At 38.7% G+C, this 22,759-nt stretch overlaps 2 protein-coding genes, 1 long non-coding RNA gene and 3 other non-coding genes across 8 annotated transcripts; 4 read left to right on the forward strand and 2 right to left on the reverse strand.

The window, feature by feature from the left end:
* The first annotated feature begins 1,089 nt into the window (after window positions 1–1,089).
* Window positions 1,090–3,195, forward strand: LOC143884965 (uncharacterized). Its single transcript, XR_013253102.1, has 2 exons — window positions 1,090–1,396; window positions 2,863–3,195. It is a non-coding gene; the product is annotated as an uncharacterized LOC143884965 (long non-coding RNA).
* On the forward strand, window positions 1,629–1,749 carry LOC143885638 (small nucleolar RNA SNORD14). The gene has a single exon (XR_013253519.1). It is a non-coding gene; the product is annotated as a small nucleolar RNA SNORD14 (small nucleolar RNA).
* LOC143885637 (small nucleolar RNA SNORD14) lies at window positions 1,848–1,969 on the forward strand. Its single transcript, XR_013253518.1, has one exon. It is a non-coding gene; the product is annotated as a small nucleolar RNA SNORD14 (small nucleolar RNA).
* LOC143885697 (small nucleolar RNA snoR99) lies at window positions 2,176–2,279 on the forward strand. Its single transcript, XR_013253561.1, has one exon. It is a non-coding gene; the product is annotated as a small nucleolar RNA snoR99 (small nucleolar RNA).
* Window positions 3,196–4,700: 1,505 nt separating the features above from the next.
* Window positions 4,701–6,197, reverse strand: LOC143884964 (3-isopropylmalate dehydratase small subunit 1-like). Its single transcript, XM_077388858.1, has 2 exons — window positions 5,429–6,197; window positions 4,701–5,144 (listed from the first exon to the last, which is right to left on the reverse strand). Exons 1-2 carry the CDS (start codon window positions 6,019–6,021, stop codon window positions 4,952–4,954), a joined length of 786 nt encoding a protein of 261 aa, XP_077244973.1. The 5' UTR covers window positions 6,022–6,197; the 3' UTR covers window positions 4,701–4,951.
* A 2,342-nt stretch (window positions 6,198–8,539) lies between these two features.
* On the reverse strand, window positions 8,540–22,195 carry LOC143884966 (ATP-dependent 6-phosphofructokinase 4, chloroplastic-like). Of its 3 annotated transcripts, XM_077388860.1 has the most exons (14): window positions 21,847–22,153; window positions 18,533–18,579; window positions 18,376–18,415; window positions 18,198–18,260; window positions 17,973–18,110; window positions 17,234–17,392; window positions 17,102–17,155; window positions 16,944–17,012; window positions 15,913–16,042; window positions 15,671–15,711; window positions 14,844–15,068; window positions 13,925–13,973; window positions 13,407–13,561; window positions 8,540–8,924 (listed from the first exon to the last, which is right to left on the reverse strand). In XM_077388860.1, the coding sequence occupies exons 1-14, from the start codon at window positions 22,099–22,101 to the stop codon at window positions 8,754–8,756; spliced, it is 1,596 nt and encodes a 531-aa protein (XP_077244975.1). In that variant the 5' UTR covers window positions 22,102–22,153; the 3' UTR covers window positions 8,540–8,753. The 3 variants fall into 3 exon arrangements, with proteins under 3 accessions (XP_077244975.1, XP_077244977.1, XP_077244976.1); XM_077388862.1 differs by lacking the exon at window positions 13,407–13,561 and having other exon boundaries at window positions 21,847–22,195; XM_077388861.1 differs by lacking the exon at window positions 15,671–15,711 and having other exon boundaries at window positions 15,908–16,042; window positions 21,847–22,170.
* Between the last annotated feature and the right edge of the window lie 564 nt (window positions 22,196–22,759).

Genomic DNA, 22,759 nt, shown 5'->3' on the forward strand with positions numbered 1-22,759 from the left:
GGAGAATTTTTGCTGCTCATTGATGAGAGTTTCTGTTTTGGTTAGGTCATTGAACAGTGGCAGTTTTCTTGTTTCTACTTGCATTTTTGCTACAATGTGTTAGTGAGAAATCCTCTGGGTGTTTTAAGGTGTTGAAGTGTCACAGGTTCCATTTCCTGAGATTTTATATGGTCTGTGCACATGAATTTCTCAAATGCGTACTGGGGGCCCACTTCATAGGATGATCGAAACCGTTCATTTGTTGGGCCATAACTTAAATAGGCTGGACCCTGAAAATCATCTCCATATATATATATAGGACGACCTGAACCCTCAGATCTGTAGAAGTTTCTATAGTGTGCAGTCCCTCTACAGATAGGAGGGTTAGCATCATCAAGTCAAGATGATTTATGTGGTACAACCTATTTTTGCTGTGGACCAACCATTGAACGGCTTGGATCATTCCACAAATTGGAAGGTAATCTTCCTATATATATGATTCTCAGGTTGCAGCCTATTTATGTTGTGGCCCAACAAATGAACGGTTTGGATCATCCTATGAAGTGGGCTCATAGTACTTTTTTTTTTAAAAAAAATATTGGACTTTAGCTCACACACAGCATATAAAATATCCCATTTCGTTATGAACAAACATACGCAATCCACACCATTGATTTATCTCATCTTTGAATTGAATGATCTACAAGCACTTCAGACGCTCTCAGTGTTATAGGATTGCATTATTCATGACTTTTGAACCATCTGAGATGCAAAGCTAGGCTTATAAGATGGATGGTCCAGATCAATTGAAGGTGGGACCGAACCCACTATAGTCTAGCGGCTGCAAACCCTGCTCAAGCATGAGCTGCATGACTACGCTCTTTGTATCTAGGCGGGACGGTTGATCTAGTAAATGGAAGTTGGCCCATGATCTATTAGCCTATTGACATTGGCCCCACCTTGATCCGATGATCCTAGCCCTTTATCTCTTGTCATCGAGACCAGGTTAGTTGCTTCAAGATCAATGGTCCAGACTACATAAACGTGTCTAATGGAGGACCCAATATTCAGTGTTAGGATTCAATCTCAACAGTGATCGTACTCTTTAAACGTGGGTTAGTTTCCTTTTAACATTTCTAAGCCGTCCGTTTGTGGATCTAAGGCAAATGGCCACCCTCAGAAAGGCTCATCAGCCAACAGTGACGATCACCGTTCAAATTCGCCTTTCTACGGTAGAGATGAGTTGGGAGGGTAAGAAATTAGGGTTTAGGAGCGCGTGTAGAACCTAAACCCTAAAAAGGCAGAAGTTTCTGGAAACTCACCGTTCATCCTCCCTATATAAACTCCTCAGCCCTAAACCCTAAAACCCATCCTTAGATCCAAAACGCTAGCCTTCCCAGCAGCTCCAAAGTCCTCTGTATGATTCTGTAAATTCGTCTTTCGTATGCCAATTCCTTTTCTTTTTCTTTCCGAAATGCTTCATATCTTGAGCGTAGAATCTTTATTCGCACATCAATTGCTGGGTTTGCTTTCCAATTGTCGTCTTCGGATGTAGATCTGTTACAAACTAGGGTTTTTTCTTCTTCTGTGAATTCTCTTGTGATTATTGATTGCCCTTGTATTTCAGAGTAATTTGTTTGCAATTTACATGTCGATGATGATAAATCTAAGGCTTGTTTCTCAAAACATTCGCAGTAGCCGCCTAAGAGCTTTCGCCTTGCCAAGGCTTGAGAGCTTATGCTGTTAATCCTTCCTTGGATGTCTGAGATTTCTAAATCCAATTTTTTTTCCTAATTTTTCATTTATTCCACAAAATAAAGGAGTTTTCTGTAATTTCTTCTTATTTACTGTTTAATTTCTCAAGTGTATGTCGATGATGATAAATCCAAAGGCTTGTTTCTCAAAACATTCGCAGTTTCCGCCTGAGAGTTTTCGCCTCGCCGGGCTTGAGAGCTTATGCTGCTTAATCCTTCCTTGGATGTCTGAGACACTTTTATCTTTCTATCTACACCCTTTTTATATATGTAATGTCTTTAATTTTTCTCTTCTGCTTGAGTTTGGACTAGAAATTCTTTAGGTAAAGTGTAGTCACTCTGTTTTAGTAGTATCCTTTTATTGATATCCATGATAGATTGTGCATAAATGTGGGTGTGTGTTTAGGGTACTGGACGTCTGCCCCATGGGCTTGATGTCTTTGTGCCTATTGGGATGAACTGGTCCCTTATATATGAAACCCATCCAATTCACTTTGTTAGCTATCTTTGTTCTGGTTTTAGCTAATCATATAGGGTGGAACATGTTAATCTTCCATTGTATTTCGATTTCCTAAAGCAACAAAACCCTTTGAATGGATTATTTTCTTCTATTACTATCCATAGGAATCGTGGAGGTAATGAATTGGAGAGGCCTACTAGCAAATTGGGGTTCGTTTTAAAAAAAATATGTTTTGTTAGATCTGCCCAAGAATACAAGGAAGGCCGCTTGAATAATCTTTTTGTTAGTAGCCCCCCTTGTCATTCATGTGTTGCTTTGTGCTTGTGTTTAATTCTCTTGTAGCTTTTTGTAGCCAGGTATTTTCTTACCTTGTTATTCTGGTTTTGGTTTTTTTTAACTGGGTTTAAACTCTTCTCTCAGCTACTAGTGTTTTGTGCACTCATTGTTCTGGTTTAAGTGACATTTTCTCTTTAAGTTATTGCTCTTAGATGGTGAATGGCTGTGATGAGCAAGTTTGTCATGCACCACTCTGAATTATGTGTTGATAATTGACATAACCATCCTCTGAGCTCCTCAATCCATTTTTAGCTTTGATCCATTAGCTGGGTGGAAAAGAAAATTTTTTGTGGGTGGCTGTGCTGTCTGATTTATCATTTTTCTTGTGTGCAGTTTGGCTTTGCTTTTCATTCTTGAACTGTGACATTGTATGGAAGTAATGTTTTTTAAGGATTTCAAGGCCTGATTTGGGGGAAAGAAAGGACCAAATGATGGGATCTATGCTGTAATGAGTATGGATCCAACCATGATGCGGACCGTGAAGCGGCTCTATTGCTTGCTCTGGGGAATAAGTTTGGTATCTGATGGTTTCTTCTTTCTTCCTGTATTTATGTTTGATCCTTTATGTTGGCAAGGGATGCATATTTGAATAATTTTAGTGGAAAAAAATTTGCATTGTATATGTCAATGTATTTCTTAGTCCGTAATATTAAAGAATTTCCTGAATTGATACTTGGAGCCTAATCCAAAAGGAAAACATTGGAGTTAGTTTTCCTTTGATCTGGTTTTCTTTGCCCACAAAGTAACTAATCAATTAGTTCAAAATTATTGACACTTGCATCTTTCACTAAATCCTTTGGCTTCAGTGCTTTATAGCATTCGGTAAAATCCTCCTACTCATGCAAATGCAAAGCAAAAAATTGGAAAGGCAGAAATCTTTCCTGACACCAGTGTTTAGGTTAGGCCATGGGTTCTGCATACCATTATAAAATATAAAGACCTCAGAAAGATAAATGAAATGCCACACAAGTCTAAGAAATAAACCAAGGAGCTCCAGAACCAGTTGAATGGAATGACTCCCCAAATGATTGAAGTGGCAGTAGAAATTGGTTTCAATTGATGGCTCGAAATAGTGGTTGAGATCAGCTGAAAATCGTATGAGGAATGTTTTGATTGTATTTGTAGGGAAATTGGATGATAGATGTTGATCCAATTGGGCACAGGGAAATGAAAAAATAAGACGAAGAAAATGTGAGATCTTATTCACTAAGGAATAAACATAAGAAAATGTAGTTCAGGGAGATCCATCCCCTAAGAATTTCATCATTTCAAGGGGATGGATGAGAGCAAAGTGCATTTTGTGAGATCGGAAGAGATTTGTAAAAAAAATGTGTCTAGTTAACAGAAAGCCTATTAGGATGGTTTGGTATCAGAAAGTTTGGGGGTTTGGGGAGGAAAGGCAACACTTGTGGGCAAGGGTGATAATACATAATTACAGGGGTGAGCCAGGGCAGCGGTTATCAATGGGCAACTGTGGACATGACAGGGTGATAGAATGGAGGGAAATTCGGAAACAGAAACATAAATTTAATGAGGGGATAAGATACAGAGTGTATACGGGAGACAAAATTAGATTATGGTATGATAGATGGTGCCAAGAGAGTCTCTATAGGATATATTTCCATATTTGTTTTCTGTGTGGTAGAGAAGAGGGTGCTTGTTCAAAAATGCCTTTAGTCAATGGAGGGAAAGAAATCTTGGAAGTTAAATTTTAGGAGGAACATTTTAGACAAGGAAATGGGTCAGATAGGAAGACTATTGAAGATTTGGAGGCATGTTACATTGGAAGACTGGTGAAAATAAAAGTTTTCGGGCATGGTGCTCTGGCATTTTCAATATCAAGTCATTTTACCAGAAGTTGCCCCCTTACCATGGACTCTCGTTGCTTGCAAGAGTGTGGAGCACATCAGCCCCATCCCATAGTCTGCTTGTTTGGATGATCAACATTTTTAGATAAGATCTTAGTAGTAGACCACCTGCGCTGTCGACGCATGTTGATCATCCAAAAAGGATAATTGAGAGTAACAGCTTTAATAGGTTATTTGTTGCGGGGGAGGACTGCCTTAACATTATCAAGTGGTTAAAGGGGAGTCATCCCCATCCATGAAGATTTGCGCAATGGTTTGATGAGATTCATGACCGAACATAAAACAATCAGAAAACTACTACAGTTTGCAGGAACAATTAAAACCAAAATACCTTAATTAATCCCATTCATTCCCACCTACAGCCCATCAAAAGATACAGGAGAACAACAAACTCCACACTGCCATCAATCAAAACAGGAAAACAGAGATAGTCTAATATTCTGTAAAGCAGAACTAGGAAGAAGTAAAACCCAACATACAGCACCCAATTCTACAGTAAGATAAAAACCCCACAAAAACTACCACTCAATCTCCCTTACCAGACATATATCCTACTACGCGGAGGCTGATGGAGTGGCGATCATGCCAGTCTTCCTGGCATAAGCGAAAATCCCACCAGACTCAATAACAGGCCCGGCGTCTCCAATGGGCTTCAATCCATACTCCTTCCCTGTGGTATGATTGATCAACCTGCACTCTGCCAGCTCAATGGTGATAACATCCCCCGTGGAGCATTCCTGGCACAACCTGTTGAAGGATATATGATTAAATAACACAACTCTAACAACTCTAACAGCTTAAGCTTTTGGAATAATTGGTTGTTTCACATGGTATTAGAGTTTTATTGCCTTGCAGCAAGTACTAGGTTCAAAACCCAAAAACTTCTTAATATTAAAAGAAACCACGCATTGTACCAACCCAAACGGGGGCCACATGTGAAATGCGAAACGGTAGTGTTAGAAGTATAAATGATTAAATAACACCAACTCTAACAGCTTAAGCTTTCGGAGTAATTGGTTGTTTCACATGACCTTCCCTCTGATTCCAACGGGTAGACCGCTCCCGTTGAGACGGAATTTCTGAAGAAAATCCGTGCATAGGACTCGGCAACAACAGCTCTGACCCCGGAGGCACCAAGGCAAACCGGGGCCCACTCGCGGGACGAGCCACAGCCGAAATTGGCACCTGCAATGATAATTGAGAATTGGGTTTGGGAGTGGCCGGGCTCAACGAAGCGGATTGGGTAGGAGGAAGGGAGACCGATGAGGGCAAGGGAGCCAAGTTTCCGGTAATCATCGGGGTTGGAGGGAATGAGGGTGAGGTGCTCTGCGGGGATTATTTGATCGGTGTCGATGTTATCAGAGAGGACGAAGCAGCGGCCATGGAAGGTGGTGATGGTGGTGGTGGTGGGAGAGGCAGTGGCTGCGGCGAGGGAGGTTAGAGGAGAAGGTGGGGAGAGTTTGAGGGGTGTTGTGATGGGAGAGGTGGTTATGGGAAATTTTAGGGAAGTGGGGTTGGAAGGGTGAAGGGGATGAGAGAAAGGTGATGGTGAAGAGGAGAATAGGTGTTTTTGAGAAGAGAAGTAGGTTAATTTTGAAGAAGCTGCTGCCATTATCATAGTCATCTCTCTCTCTCTCTCTCTCTCTCTCTCTCTGGTTTATGGGTGTGAGAGGGTGTGGAAATGCCAAAACAAGTGGGTGCAAAGATGAGTTCGTTTCCTTAGTTTCTTCTTTGTATAAGTTTTGTGGTGTGATGACTCCAGCCGCCACAGCCTCTCTAGTCTTCCCCTGCTCGAACGGGAAGAAAAAAAACAAAAAACTTTCAAAGAGGGGCGGCGTTTTGAAATAAAAACGAGGTGGGAAAATGACTAAAATATTTAGGAAGATGATAAATTCGCACCCCCTGTAAGATGGTTCGCACCCCTTTTCTGGTGAATTGAAGTTAAAAAAGGGTTACAGTCTATTTGACGACAATTCACATTGACAGAGGAGCGAATAGGCCTATGGGGGTGCGAATTTATCATCACCCAATATTTATCGGGGAATAATGTCCGCACAAGTGCACAACCATGTTTTAATAATTGCACTAACTCCTCTTGTCATTTATTTTTGGGCTTTGTCTGCCATCTTTATTTGGTTGTCTAGTAAAATTTTGGTCTCATCCCATGTTTGGTTGCTTTTTAGCACTAGAAATTTTTTAATCCCACTCTTGTAATGATTGCTTGTGTGGTGAACTAAAAACCTGGATTCTAAAATCAGCATATCCAAACGGCCCCTAAGAGTTTTTATATGGTGTGAGACCGTTTAGGCCCTTATTTTTCAAAAAGTACCGTGTGAACAACATCTTAGGATGATGGTGGTGCACAACCTATTTAAGTTGTTTTCCATCACATAGACGGACAACATCATAGGATGATGGTGGTGCATAACCTATTTAAGTTGTGTTCCATCACATAGACGGTTTGGATCATCACAGAAGGGGTTGGGCCTGTAGCCATTGAGTTGAGGCTTTTTTTTCTTATCCTAACTAATTAAAAAAGCTGTGATGAATTTCACCCCCCTTTCAGTACGTATTCGCCTCCTTATAAAGTGAACAGTGGGCAACTTTAACTCTTTTTGACGTCAAATCATGTTAAAAGGGGGGCGAATGCGTACTCCAGGGGGTGAAAATATCATTGCCCTTATTTAAAATTTAGCCCTCTTAGAGGAATTTACTACAGCCACGCAGAAGTCATTTCGCGGATGATCTGTTGCATGAGAGCAGCCACCTCATGAATAAAGACAAAATCTGTTGAAAAGTGAGCCTATGTGGCTGCTCTCTCATGCAACAGACCATCAGTGAAATGCCTTCTGCTATGATCCCTAGCAAATCTGATTATTAAAACATGGTCATGTTGATATCATTTCCCTGGGTTAAATTTTAAATAAATACCATCTCCACTAACACAGATAGTGTACAAACATCAACTGGGTCTCTCCACCCAGCCATCCCACATCAGATCAAAGTCTCACGGGCAAATCGTCTACAACATAAAAAAAAAAATCAATATAATACTCTTCGAGAAATGATACATTCTCCCCTTATTACTTCCTTGGGCCACCCCCTTCTTTCTTTCTCTTAATTAGCTGCAAATTAGAATGGGTTTTGTTAACGAGTGCCCCCAGCTCAATAAATGGGATGGACGAATGAAAATTAGAATGGGTTTTGTTAACGAGTGCCCCTGGTGCATTGAAAATGTAAATCTACAATAAACTTACACAAGACCAAGACCAAGATAAATTTTCTTCAAGAGAGATTTTTTCACAGCTACAACTTTTCTCAATGTTCTTTGCAATGCGTTGGCAGTAAAAAGTTAAGGCCCTCTTTGGATACCTCTTAAAATAATTTGCATATAATCCTTAACTTCAAATGGTTTTGAAGTTGAATCTGATTATTTATAAATAATATCTGCAACCGTTCTAGAAAAAATATAGTTAATTTACGAGCTCAAAAGGGGGGGGGGGGGGGAATGTTGTGCTAAGGTTTGGTATGTGTTTTGTGAGAGATATTGATCTTCTCTTGTAATCTCCTGTTCTTATAATGGATTTTCTCGTTGCCTCTGCCGTGGATGTAGGCTTTGCCGAACCATGTAAATTTTCGTGTCTTTGTGCGTTTGCTTATGTTTGGTTCTTTCTTTTTGCTTTGCCATCGATATTACATATTGCTATTGTAGGGTTTTTCACAGCATTCATATTATAGAAAATTTCTAAATTAGGTCACTATTTACTTCGTGAAGCTTAGGCTTATTTGTTGTCTTTTTTTCTTTTTTTTTGAACTGAACCTTTGGATTCTTTTTAAATCCTGTTCTCATTTTTCCCAATTTTGCTTTCAAAAGATAAGCAGCAGAACTTGTGGGAACTGTGCATCACTGATCAAATCAAATTTAACAACCTGCAGGTTGCCTTTCAAGTTGCATCCAACTGCGGATCAATGAAAAAAAAATTTGGATGAAATCCACTTCCCAAAAGAGAAGGAGAAAGAAAGAAAAGAGTGAAACCATTTAATCAATAATGCTACAAGACATGCCAGAGTTTTGCTTCACAAAACTCGTCCTGCTTAGGGACAGCCCACAAGGGAATCCCACATTTATAGTTCATATGTACTTCTGAAAACATAGCTGTATTATTTATCTCTCAAATGTATCCTTACATAGAGCTTAATTTTCATGAATGGGTAACAAATATTACTAAAAGTACAGTAAGAGGTACTTACCTCATGTTCACTGGCTTAAAACTGTATATGCATAGACATGAGCTTTATGCGAGGCGAGAGAAGAGTTGGTGAGTTTGACAATTTAATTGTTCAAGTCCATGGCTACTACACAGAAGAAACTCTCATATTGTCAATCATCTCAGTTGTCTCCTTATCAACTATTTTTTCTTGCACAACTTCATTGTATCTTAAGAAGCTTGGTTGGTTTGTCGAGGCAAGAAGTCTGGCCCACATCCGATCTGTCAGCTTGACGGTATTCGGGGTCTCTGTCGCACGCTGTCAAACCAAACATATCGGCAAATATTAGGTCCCCTTCATGCCTCAATAGCCCCACAAAAAAAAAAAAAAAAACTCATACTGAAAAACGCATGATTAGGGTTGCAACTTCAGTCGGGTCGGGTTGAAATTTTGCTAGAATATGAATTGGAATCAACCCGAACCTGACCCGATTTTATCGTAAAAGCTCAACCCGAATTCCCAAAAATCAACCCAAGTTGCATCCCTATGATGTAGAAGAAACTTATGTATCTTACCTATGAATCAAATATCAACAATTGAGAACATAGGAAAGAAAATGAAAAATTATGCTCCACAAGCACTCGATACGATTACAGAGAGAAGGAACAAAAAACACCACATAGGTTGAGGGAAGAGGCTATGTTGGCCATGGGGAAATGCTGACTGTAATCAAGAAATTTTGAAGCTGCATTGAAAGTTTTGAAGAACACACAATAACTGAAATGACAAGTAGTGTTTGGATAATGGGGCAGACTAGTGGTCTGAATTTAAAGTTCATTTATAGGGGCATTATGTCAAATTCTGAAACTCGTTGGTTTGTCATTTTGCTCTGAAATGATGAGGTATTCAACTTATGTACCAGATATAGGCACTTTAGTCATTTTTAATGTGATATTTATTCAATTCCTACAAATTGGAATAACACAAATTTTCTCAGATTACTCGGGCTTGTAATCAGACCCGATTCCTATAGAAGTTTACTGATACAAAAATACAAAAACAATCATGCAATCATGGTTTGAAATTTCGGACGAATTTCAGCCGGAATCGACACAGAAAGTACATGAATCCGAAATCGAAATTTCCCCGACATCCAAAATTTCCCTGAAATTTCGTCAAAATTTACAAGATTTCCACCGAATTTCCAAAATTTCCACCGAAATCTTGTAAAATACCGAAATTGTTTTCCGAAATTTTACATGATTTCGGTTTCAGTCAGAACGGAAACCGACATTTAAAAATGTTAGAATAGATAAGGATAAGGAAAGAAGAAGAAGAAGAGTGAGGGAGAAGATGAGGGATTCTCCACTAAGGAGTCCTCCCATGTAAATGATATATATATATATATATATATATATATATATATATATATATGAGAAAACTGTTGGCGCACCAAAAAATCGTGCGCTGAAGTTGAACATAAATCCCCTCATTGGGGCGTTGATGGTGGGCCCACTTCTAACAAAATACGTTATATCGAATGTGAAAAAACGCAAAACACCTCTCTCTCTTCTAACATTTCTGGTTCTAGGGTATTTGAGGAGAAAAAAAAACGCACGTCTGCTTCTCCCCTCTCGTTGCTGCTTCTCCATGACCCCTCCTCCCTCTACGGCCTCCATTACACAGCGGGTCTGCTTCTCCTCCGTCCAGGTCAGTACCTTTTTTTATTTTTTTTTCCCTTCAAACCCTTTTTTTTTTTGTTTTCTTTCCTTCCATACAACAAGAGAAGGAGAAAATCTGATTTTTTTTATGAAATATCCATGAAAAAATTGAGGAAGGAGATGATGGTGAAATCAGATGGAGTTTTTTTATGTGATTTTCTTGGTGAAATCAGATGGGGTTTTTTTCGTAAACGAGATAAGAAGTTACGGTTTATGTTAGATTATTTTCTGTTTATTTTCTGTTTCTGATTTCTGAGGGAAAATAGGTTTAGATTATTTTCTGTTTAGTTTTTCCTGTCAATCCTATCCAATCGAAGGTTTCTGTTTAGGGTTTTCTCTACCCTTCTTGTATTATTTTCTTGTTTTTACATTCAACCTTCATACAACCCCCTATTGTTGTTTCTAATTTCTGAGGGAAAATAGGGTTTTTTGAATGTTAAAAAAGTAGGGGTTTATTGAATTCTTTCTAGGGTAAATAATAGGGCTTTTGGGTGTTTGAAAAAAAGGAGGTTTCCCAATGCCGAAGCTTACACCAGTTAGGTGAACATCTAATCTATTTAAGTGATTGTAATCTGATTTAGGTCAGATCTTCCAGGTTAGTTTATTTTGTGTTTTTTTTTTTTTTGTCTTGGTGACTAATTTCTGCTTACATAGGACCACAATATGTTTGATCAAATGCCTATAAGAAGAAAAACCCAAAATACCAAAAAATTATAGGGTTTCTTGATTGAAACTCACCATTAGTTGCTTGATTGAAACTCACCATCTGTGTGAAGAAAATTGGTTTTCTTCTTATTATGGTTTGGTTGTAATGCCCTGTTTGGATTGAAAGAAAAAATATGACATAAGTTAATGCCCTGTTTGGATTAACTTAGGTATTGAAACGTAATGGCATCCTCAGGCAGCACAAGTGGTACGTCATGTCATGGATTGGACTCGAACTCATGTGATTGTAAACAGCCACTGATTCAAAGAATCACTCGGACCAACGTAAACAATAACCAAGGCCGGCCGTTTTGGACATGTGCTGTGAGTAAACTTGCAATTCGCATACTTGTTATCTTTTCTTTTCTTTTTTTGAAAAAGTTGTTGGACCACTTGTGAGAATGTAATGTTTAAATAACATGCAGGCCCGCAATTGCAAATCTTTTCGTTGGGATGACGAGGCGGAGACATGCAGGGAGGTAAGGTCCCACAACGGATGTGCAGATCGTGGCGAGAAGGGGATAAACGAAGAACGCATAAAAGCACTGGAAAATGAGATCGCCTTCCTCAAGAATGAAAACATCTTGCTTAAAGCCTTAGGAGCAACAGGGATTATGTTTTTCTTGTACCTTATTCATATTAAAGCATGAAATGTACTTCTTTCCTTAGTGGACTTTGTAGGTTTTTTTTCAACTTTTTTTGGATTGTACTTCTTTTATGGGACTTGGCCTTCTCCTCCTCTCTCTCGTATTGTTGTTATTATTGTATCCAAGTTGATATTTGCACCCATAAATTTAATTAGCTAGCCATTCCTATCATGTACGTTTGTCGTATTTGATTTCCCTTTGTCTCTTATGCAATTTTCCTTTATCTTCAACTTCAGCGCACGATTTTTTGGTGCACTTAAGCGCACCAACAGCTCTCTCTCTCTCTCTCTCTCTCTCTCTCTCTCTCTATATATATATATATATATATATATATAGCAGAAGAGAAAAGGAGAGAATTTTGTCCATTTAACACGTCAATGTAGATGATTTTTACCGTTTTTTGCCCTCCCCACATATCTTTACATACTATCTATGTGAGGGTAAAAAGGGTATGAATGTTCAAAATTATTTGCAAAATCTGTGGCATTAACACCTCGCTCGTAATTTCGAATCTTGATTTGCTAGCCACCTTCTCCAAACGCTATGTCTCGCCCATCCTTTGCAATTGTATGTATTCAGAGATTTGTCTTATTAGATGTAATGAAAAACTGCAGGGAAATACTATTTCTTGAAAGGTTACTAGCAATAATACGTAGAGAAAGTAGCTAGCAATAATAATCATTACGTAGTAAAGTTTGGGAGGAAAATTATGGACAGCGGGTACCTGAATATGACAGTTACGAGAAAAACTACAAAGAAGAGGTATCAAAATATGAAAATTACGAAAAAACTAATTTTCCTTATTAATTTTTTGAGGATATTACGAATTCCGCACACCTGTAAAAATACTGACAAATTCCGGGCACCTTCAGACGAACAACATATTATGAAAACCTCTATAGATTGGAGGGCTAGGACCAGCCTATGGAAATGATTTTACGGGCACAACCTATTGATGTTGTGTTCCATCACATGGACGGTTTGGATCAACCTATGATGTGGTCCGTACAGTTCTTTGTCGGCCTGTACATCGCACGGGGTTTTTACTAGTATATATATATATATATATATATATGAGGAAACTGTTGGTGCGCTTAAGCTCACCAAACTTATGGTGCGCTTAAGCTCCCCAATCACATGGGTCCCACTTGTTCTGTGGTGATCCAAAATTCTCCCACTTGTTCTGTGGTGATCCAAAATTCTCCCACTTATATATATATATAGCAGAAGAGAAAATGAGAGAATTATTTGAATTTCTCCCAAAATTCTAATAGAATTACAAATCACTTTTTTGACTTTTTTTAACAAAGGCAACCTTTCAACCCACATATTTTCAATCCTACCCCCTCCTTTATGCTTTTTAACAAAGGCACCCATTAAAGCCACATAATTTCAATCCTACCCCCCTCCCTCCTTTATGCTTTTTTAATTATGGAAACCTCTATAGATTGGAGGGCTAGGATCAGCCTATGGAAATGATTTTACGGGCACAACCTATTAATGTTGTGTTCCATCACATGGACAGTTTGGATCAACCTATGATGTGGTCCGTACAGTTCTTTGTCGGCCCGTGCATCGCACAAGGTTTTTTACTAGTATATATATAAAACCTTGTACAAAGACTACAATACCCCTCATAGTAAGTGTAATGACTAAACTACCCTCACACACTCTTTAACAAAAACCTTGCATGAAATCCAATAAATAGGAGGGGGGAGAGTACTCACAGCAATTGGAATATAAGCATGTCGGCTGTTTACAGGTCCGACAGTGAAGCCTGTGTATCCTGCCATGGCTCCGTGAACAGCGCTATGGGCAAGAAGTGTGCAGTAAATGTTGTCTGATGCATTACTTGGAATAGCTCGAATCATGTATGTTGGATCTGTGGAGAATATTTTCCACCTTTAGGGATCATTATGTATTCAAATATAATATGGTTCACAACATAGACCCCAGATTGACCGACAAGTTGCGACTTGTGTAAAAAAATCTCAAAAACAACTACTTGTAGTTGTAAGATGTCAACTGTGAATTTAAGTGTTTTTCCTATTATTGAAACCACAATAACTTCAGAATTCATGGAAAAATATTTACAGCCTTTTTTACTCTGAAGTATAAACTTCTAACCCGTCAAACATGATAAGAATCTAGTTGGCAGAAACTCACCAAGGCTCGGAAATAAAAGTAGGATACTTCAATTAGACAGTAAAGAACGGCCTATAATTTTTTGAGGGTTATAAATTACCTATGTACTTGAGATTTACAGCCATCTTCTGCTCCTTTGTGAAATGATCCTGCGACAAAAAATGTGTTAAAACGGTATTGAAGAAATAACTGAGAAGCTGTCCCCAAAAAACTGCTTACAACTTGATGTGTGGTTGGAGATCATCCTAATCAAACTAAAGAGATGCAGATATTTGAATTGTTATATTAAAATAACCTAACAGGAAGCACATGAATTTCACCCTTCGTGTTTCAATAAAACAGCTAAACTGTTTTCCAGCCACCAGACTATTACGACCCCCCCTCAGGAATAGTGACCAAAATTTAACAAATGGGCCACATTCAGTGAGCAAAATTTGTCCCATAAGACAATCCCACCAATTTGATTGTTGGGCTCTGCTAATCCACAATGGGGCCCACTGGATGAACATTCCAGATCTCGTACCAAAGTGCCATATGTACTGGGTTTGTCACTGAGAGTAAAAAGAAAAAAATTATGCTACTGGGAAATGAGATAGAACACCATCAACGCCAAAGAACGATGACTGCCCTTGAAGCAAATATCTTAATCTGCTTCATTCAATTCCTTGATGTCTCTTTGTTTATAATCAATCTTTTCAAACCCAGAGTGATAAGTTTCATTTCAAGAAGAAGATGGGCCATTGCTAAGTTCCCAAAAACTTAGTTCCTAGTTACTAAATACTTAGGCAACAGGACCAAAACTGCCATGGATTCTAAAAAACAAAAGGTACATCTTCAAAAACACAAATACCAAGATTAAAATTCATGGTTCTTGGGCAGAGGGCTAGCGCCATTTTTCAATTCAAGGTGATATGACCATTTTAACAAGCGTGATCTGTAATTGGTGCAAAAGGCGATGAGGGCGATGATGTAGTTTCGGCTATGAAGTTATAAGAAAACATTAAAAAAAAAATCCAAACCTTGATCTTTTGAGATAGCCAAAGCCCAACATCAAGGAGTAAACGGTTCCCTGACGCATCTTTTTCGTCAATTGCATGCATGGTCTGAGCAACAAGCTCCTGCCCTGCTCCTTCAGCCAACACAATGACAATATGCCCGTTTTCTTTAAGTCTCTGTTCAACAAATTCAAAAAGTCCACCTTCCCCTTCTAAATAAAATGGAGACTCCGGAATCAAGCAACAATCCTGTTACAAAATCTAAATCTCATTGACAAGTTGTCATAGAAATAAAATGGATGAATGAAAAGAGACAAAGTAATCGACTAAATAACTGGAAACATACTCATAACCACTTAAAAAACAAAAGAACTTTTAAACTATTCTAACAAGTGAAACTAATAAAAAATAGATACCTGCTATGAAGACACACCCATGTGGATGTCCCTCACATCCCTCCATATTGTACATGTATAACATCACATAATGACTTTGTTTTCATGAGAATAATACCGCTACATTTTTTATAAAATAACAAGCATTCCCCTACTTTGGTGCATGGGGCAATATTAAGAGGGATGTTTGGGACAATTGTAAAACAAGCGTGTCTTCATGCCCCTACTTTAGTGCATGTGGCAATATTAATATGGATGTTTGGGATAATCGTAAAACAAGCGTGTCTTCCTATCATTTTCCAAAAACCATTTGAAAGTTGCTTTTGGTGGTCATTTGGTGCAAGGTGTAACGAAAACAATAAGGGAGCTTATCGGAGATGAAACATGTGTGTGTGTGTGTGTGTGTGTGTGTGTGTGTGTGTGTGTGTGTATTATAACATGGCACTGTGGCCTTACCACATCCCGGCTAGCCAAAGTAGCATACATAGCAATGAACCCTGAAGCACACAAAAATAATAGATACATTGTCAAGGAGGTGATAGAGAGTTCAAATCATATGTATGGGCTTTCATTACTTCAAAGTTAAACAAGATTTCTGCTAAGCATAAAGGATACAAATGAAGCATTAAGTATAGGTTCTTAAGTAAACTCTAGACAGTTGTACAGATTATTCGTAACAAATCACTTCATTACCGTACCACTATAACGGCCCATAAGCTTCACAATGCCGATACCATTATCCACACTTTCAACTTCCACGTGTGCAGCATTAATGGCCCTCTGAGCTTCTTCTACCGCAGTGTCAAAACCAAAAGATTTGTCTATCACCTAAAATCAAACCAGATACATAGTAAAAGATTAATAGATTTACTGAAGATACAAAAAAAATAGGCATGTTGACTTTGCTAGAATCCCTAATTCAAGCCAAAGCAAATAGAGTCCCACCCCAAGTTAATTTATCTTTAGTCTTCTAGAAGTTGTTTGCTTCTCTCTAAGGGCCTGTTTGGTTTGCAAGAAAGGGACGGAAAGAAATGGAAAGGAAAGTACCATTCAAAAAAAAGAGATGGAAAGGAAATCCTTTTCCAGGATTTCACCCCTCGCCAATGTTTGGTAGTAGAAGGAAAGGAAAGAGAAGATGGATAGGTTTTTCCATCTTGGATAGATATGATCCCCAAATCCAGCTAAAAAGGTAGGATGCAGCTTTCCTTTCCACGATGAAAAGACTTGTCGGGCTACAATATCTCAAAAAAGTCGACTTCTTCGTATTTTCTTCTCGCTCTCCAACACAGGATCGAAGTTCCCTCTTCCTCACCCTCCGTCCTTCTCTTGCTTCCCATCGATTTTCTCTCTGACCAAAGAGTCCATTTTCAACAACCCTATTCTCTAGCCCCAAAAAATCATTCCTCGCTTCTTTTTATATGTTTCTTCAAAACCCAGATTCATCTCTTCCTTTCTCTCTATTCTGGTAAGTTTTTTTTTTTTTTTTGACTGGTAGTTCTTCAATCTGCAGATTCCTGCAATTCGTCTTTTGGGACTGAAGTCCCTCCCTCCCTCCCTCCCTCCCCTCCCCTCCCCTCCCCCCCCCCCCCCTCCCCCCCCGCCTCCCTCTCCCTCTCCCTCATGCGTGCATTGGATATAATATACCCATCTTAATAAGCATATAGATAAGTTGAGGGCTTGAGGCTTGAGTGAAAATTTGACATTATAAGTAATCATAGATACAGCATACCGCAATATCATTATCAATGGTCTTAGGGATTCCGGCAACCGCCACTTGGAGACCACGCCTCTTGACTTCCTATATATGAGTAAAATGAAATGAGATCCATATTGCTTCATGATTGTTAAATTTAAAGAATAAAAAGTCATTTTAGGTACCAAAGTTACCTCATAAATGACATAAGCTCCTTTTTGAGTTCCATCACCTCCAATTATGTAGACCTAAAAACCAAACACGATCAATTCTGATCTCTGAAATCCTAAAAAATCTTCTATCAACCTTGATGGCAAAGAACATACCTGATTAATCCCACGGTCCTGAATGCTATCAACAATCTTGGCAGTATCATGACCTCCTCGTGAAGTGCGAAGGAAGGTGCCACCGCGTTTGTGGATATCATTGACAATCTTCGGTGTCAAAGCAATGGTATTTCTAGAGTAAAACCCTCTATATCCTCCCTGAAAACATATAGCAATCCACTGTGAGATAAAGGACTTCTAAATAACACGTAAAAGCATGACTAGACCATATTCACCCAATGCTCCTTAACAGTGCCAGTCAGAGATTGGTTATGACAGTTAGATCTCTAAGTATTCAACACCAAATTCATAAACTGGGTTTGCAACTTCATTACCATCAACAGACGCTATATACCATGGCTGAACAACTAGGTTCTACTCGGATGAAGCCAATATTCCAAAATATTTAATTTTGCTAAAAGAGCAGAAAAGTCCACATTTGGGGTATATAGAATAGAGGAATGCTAAACTGAGGGGCGCCCTTGTAGAAATGGGGTGAAAGGGCGCCCACACCGGCTGGAAGAGACGGTTCTGCAATTAATACACTTTGACTTTCAGCCATTATAAATGCACAACCAACCGCCCCTTGCAGCCAATGGGGGCGGCGCCCTTTCACCCCATTTCTGCAAGGCCGCCTTTCAGTTTAGAATCTATAGAATAACTCAAAGAAAAAACAAAACCCTTTTAACAGAAGTATCCAAGGTAAGACTTAAAAGATAGAGATGAAAAAGGAAATTACCACAATCCCAAGGATGTCATCAACTTCATACATATAATTCAAACCACAAACAATCTCGCGAATCACAGTATTAATCCCTGGGCACAGGCCACCACATGTCACAATGCAAGCCCTTACCTCATCTGATTTGAAATAAACCTGAGGAGCAACACAAGGATTCATTTAACAAAACTTGCAAATTTTCATAAACTATCGCACGTAATCGGTACTCGAAGAAAAACATACCCTTTCTCGGGGCCCTGCACGTCGAAAGTGTACTCCTCTAGGACTATTCTTCTGAACAACAATCTGGAGCACAAAAAAAAGGAATTAAAAGCACATAAACCAAATTGATCACTTAGAAATTAATAAGTAAATTTTATGTACGACGCTTTTCTAAACTCAAACCAATAAGCTCACCTACCTCTTCGGCGACCATATCTTCTGGGTTGACAAAGTGCTGCCTGGTAAACATACCAGTTATATATTTTTAAACCCAAGAAATTCAGTTCTTCAGTTGCCACAATCAATCATTCAGGCATGGTATAAGCGCTGGAAAGAACCAAAATGTATAGACTTACTTGACAATTGCATAAGCTGGACTTTTTTCCAGAGGATTTGGGTAAACCTACAGAGAAGGGTAAAAGACAAAAGGAATCATCAACCATCTGTAATAATAAACAGAAAGGTATGGAGAAACACCAAACAGAAAGTCACAAACCGAAAAAGGTAAAGGGAAAAAAAGGCTCCATGGCTTATGATATGTTGAACACTGCAACTCGCTAATATAGTTGTTTAACTCCCCAATTGGGTTTTCTAAATGCACTTTCTCACTTTAAATTTTGCAAAAAGAATGTTTCGAGTAATGTTAAACAGTAAGTAGTTAATCACTTCTAAAAATGAGAAGGAAAAGTTAAAAAAGGAGAGAGAGAGAGAGAGAGAGAGTTGACATCAGCACACCCTTGTTTCAAAGGAAGTGCATGCTGCACTTGACCTATTATGTTGGGAAAAAGGCAAAAACTCTTGGAGCTTGTTGCCTTTTTATTAGAGATCACAAAAGAGAAACAAGCGATTGAAATGGTCAATACAGACAGAAGAAGAGAAGAAAAAATACAAAAAAGAAATAAAAAAATATATATATAAAAAAGCAACTACATCCTCACGGAGGAAGAAAATCAAATAACTCCAGCCTCTCCTTGGATACCCCGACCCTGGCTAACCTATCGGGGTCACTATTGGCCACTCTCCTCACATGCTGGAAGGAGATCGATGATCACGCCACCCGATCCCGAATCTCATCAAAGTACTGAACGAATCTCCAAGGAGCTGGATAAGTCCCATTCAAAGGTTGCCCTGCCACCACTTATCATACCAAAACCTTATTCTTGAGTTCATTCTGCCCTTAGTTGAACTTCTGTTTCTGCTTCGGTATGTCCCTCCAATAAAAACTGCTTACTTATGTCATGATAAAAGATAAATGTTAGGAATCAACTTATGTAATAAAGTCACACCATTTAATCTTATATGAAATCCAATGCCCTGGGTAAGAGCCATACTTGCCTTCAATCATCTTAGCCCACAATTGCTGATTCTCTTCTCCAAATCACCATAGCCATTTTCCCAAGAGTGCGCAATTCACCTCTTTTAGTCTCCTGATGCCTAGGCCTCCAATTTTGATAGGCTTTGAAACCTCATTCCAACTATCCAGATGCACTTTCTGCTTCTCATCTAAACCCCGTCCCCCCAATAGGAACCTTCTCTGAATCTGCCCAATCCTCTTGATCACACTCATAGGGCACATGAATACCGATAGATGATAGATCGGGATATTCGCTAGGACTTCCTAAATGAGGGTGATTCTGCCCCACAAATAGACTAGATTTCGCTTTCATGTATCCAATCTTGTTTCCACTGTTTATACTATCAGATCCTATTGCTTCTTTTGAAGCCTCCCTGCACCCAATGGAAGCCCAAGTACGATGATGAGAACTAATCCACCTAGCATCCAAGTAGTCCAGCAAAGCCTTCCACCTCCTCAACAGGGATGTGAATGCCAAATACTCAAGACTTGAGAAAGTTTGATCTCTGGTCTGTCATCATCTCATAGCAACGAAGGATAGCCTTTAGCTTCAATAATTTTCCTATCTTAAGCACACTAAATATCAATGTATCATCCACAAACTGCATATGAGAGACCTCAGCTCCTTGATGCCCTAACTTGAAACTAATCTGATTCATCGCTGAAAATTTGAAAGAAAGAAAAATCTACAACAAAGAAATAAACAAATAGAAATAAGAATTTCAATTTCCCCTACCAACACTTGCAATTTTCTATCAAGTCACCAAGATGTTTCATCCTACAATTCTTTGATTGTTTTGTCGTTTCATGGACTATCCAGGCACTACAAGTGCCACGACAAAAAAATGAGGAATGAAGAAGAAGAAGAAAGTAGAGGCATCTAGAGAACACTGCTGAGGATAGCTCCAATTACATCCTCAGACTTACATAAAAATTTGATCCCGATAATTAGATTCAGAAATGTTGCATGTATGATTGCTCCAAACTTTCCCACTTTGGGATGGGATTTAAGTGGTCACGGGACAACAACTTGCAGTGGTTATTAAAACTGAAAAATAAAATAGATCGAAATTTGAAAAAGAAGAAAAATAAAGAAAAACGAGAAGAAGGGGAACAAGGGTTTTGTGTGTTTTTTACAACTTTTGTTTTTTGAATAAAAACCATTGACTTAAGCATTCTTCTTAGAGATTTTCACAACCGTAGAGCACTCTTGACGCATGGAGACTTCACAAGGATTTGATTTCTCCATCTTGATGATCGAAACGTGGAATTGTGGTAAGAGATTGGGATTTGTATTTTCCTAAGAAGGTAACCCATGTAATCATCTAAGTTCTTATATTTTCTCAAGTTTTGGGCAAGAACTTGAGAGAGACATTGTATGACCATTTTAATTACTGGAGTTTTTTATCGAATTTGTCCCACGGGTTTTCCCTCTTCGTTAGAGGATTTGCCACGGGGTTCTTATGTGATTGCACACTTGATATTTGATGAATTGTCTCTATTATGTATTCTTTATTGTTATTGCTTGGTTTTATCCTAATACTTGGTAATTGCACACTTTGATGCATTTTTCGTAGTGGGTTCTTTAATTCAAACATAGACTTGCTTCGGAAATTTTATCGGTTTTTGTCCACATAAACTGTATGAGAACTAGCACCCATAGTTACAAGAGTGGGAAGCGAGTGCAAGAAACGATGCGGGGAATGAAAGCGGGAAGCAAGGGGTTTAGAAAAGAGAAGGTGCAAGAATCGAGAAGCACTAAAGAAAGCAAGGTTGCCAGAGCGGGAATCGAAGGTTCCCAGGGAAGAATCCTGCTTCCTTGAAAGAAAGTAATGGTAAAATGTGTGGGGAGCGTAAAAAATATATATATATGAATCGGGTAAGAAGTCTCATTGGAAACAAACAATAAGTACAAAGAAAGAGTAGTATTGTAGTAAGGTAGGGGAATGGTTGATATAGATAAGGATTGAAATTTCACAACTAATTATAATTACAAGTTTTAGGAATGTACAGTTTCCCATGGTTTATTAATGTATATTAATGTTAACATTTTTATTTTATTTTTTGAAAAAAATCCACATAATTTTCATTTGGAACTTATGAAAGAGAAATAAAGAAGTAACGGATCATTTTTTAATGAACAAAGAAAGAGAAATACTACAAAAAGTTAGAAAGCAAAATCCAGAGCTTATGAAAGTTTAATAAGAAAGAAGTTAAAACCGGTGATTTGATCATGAACATGAACATGAACATAAAAAGAAAGATACCTATACAAAACCAATTATTTTCAAGCGAAGAAAGAAAAACGGAGATTACCGGTAAATCCGGAAGATAGTCCGTTAAGTGCGGAACATGTTCAATAACGAAACCCTCATCTCCGTTTAGGATCGTTTTCTGTGCTCTGATAGCGTCTTTTCCATGCCAAATCAACGGCTTTTTGATGAAATTACGGTTTCGGAATCGGAAATCATGATTGGAAAACCGAGATATAGATTTCTCTTTCGGTGATTTGGACAAGAAAAAAGGGGCGGCAAGGGTAAGGGAACCAGAGAAGAAAGCAGTGGTCTCCATGAAGGCAGAGAGAGAGAGAGAGAGAGAGAGAGAGATTTAATTAAATGAGGAGGGGTGTAGAGGGGAGAAACAATGAAACGAGCCCTGCTAGGATTGCTGGAATTTTCTGGAAAAGATTGGAAGAGAAACACTTTTCCAAAATTTGATGATTTTCCATTGTTTGATTTAGGGGTGCAACTTGGGTTGGGCTCAACCCGAACCCCATTTTGGCTCAGGTTGGATTGGCATTTTCCCTGGTTGGAAAAAGCCAACCTGATTTAATTTAGGGTTCGGTTAGGGTTGAGGCCTTGGCAACCTGACCCGACCCAAACCCGACCTCCGTCCTCTAATTTTATTATGATTTTCTTAGGATTCTATTTCTTTCGTGTATTTTTCTGTTTGGCCCTAGTTGAACCCGAATCCAACCCGACTCAACCTGATCCGATTTGGACGTGGGTTGGGTTAGGGTTCACAATTCTCAACTCGATGTTCGGGTTGGGTCGAGTTAGGGTTGAGGGAATGCTATCTCGGATTGAGCTAGGGTTAGCCTCAACCCGACCCGAGTTGCACCCTTAGTTTGATTACACATAAAAAATAAAGTGAATTGAACCGCTTCAGTTCAAGTTTTATTTACATTTACCTTTATGTAATGATATGGGTAAATTTTATTATTTCCCCC

This window comes from Tasmannia lanceolata, unplaced genomic scaffold (assembly GCF_043159265.1).
Source record: "Tasmannia lanceolata isolate RefF3 unplaced genomic scaffold, GAP_Taslan_0.1 ptg000008l, whole genome shotgun sequence".
In the NCBI taxonomy this organism is placed as follows: domain Eukaryota; kingdom Viridiplantae; phylum Streptophyta; class Magnoliopsida; order Canellales; family Winteraceae; genus Tasmannia; species Tasmannia lanceolata.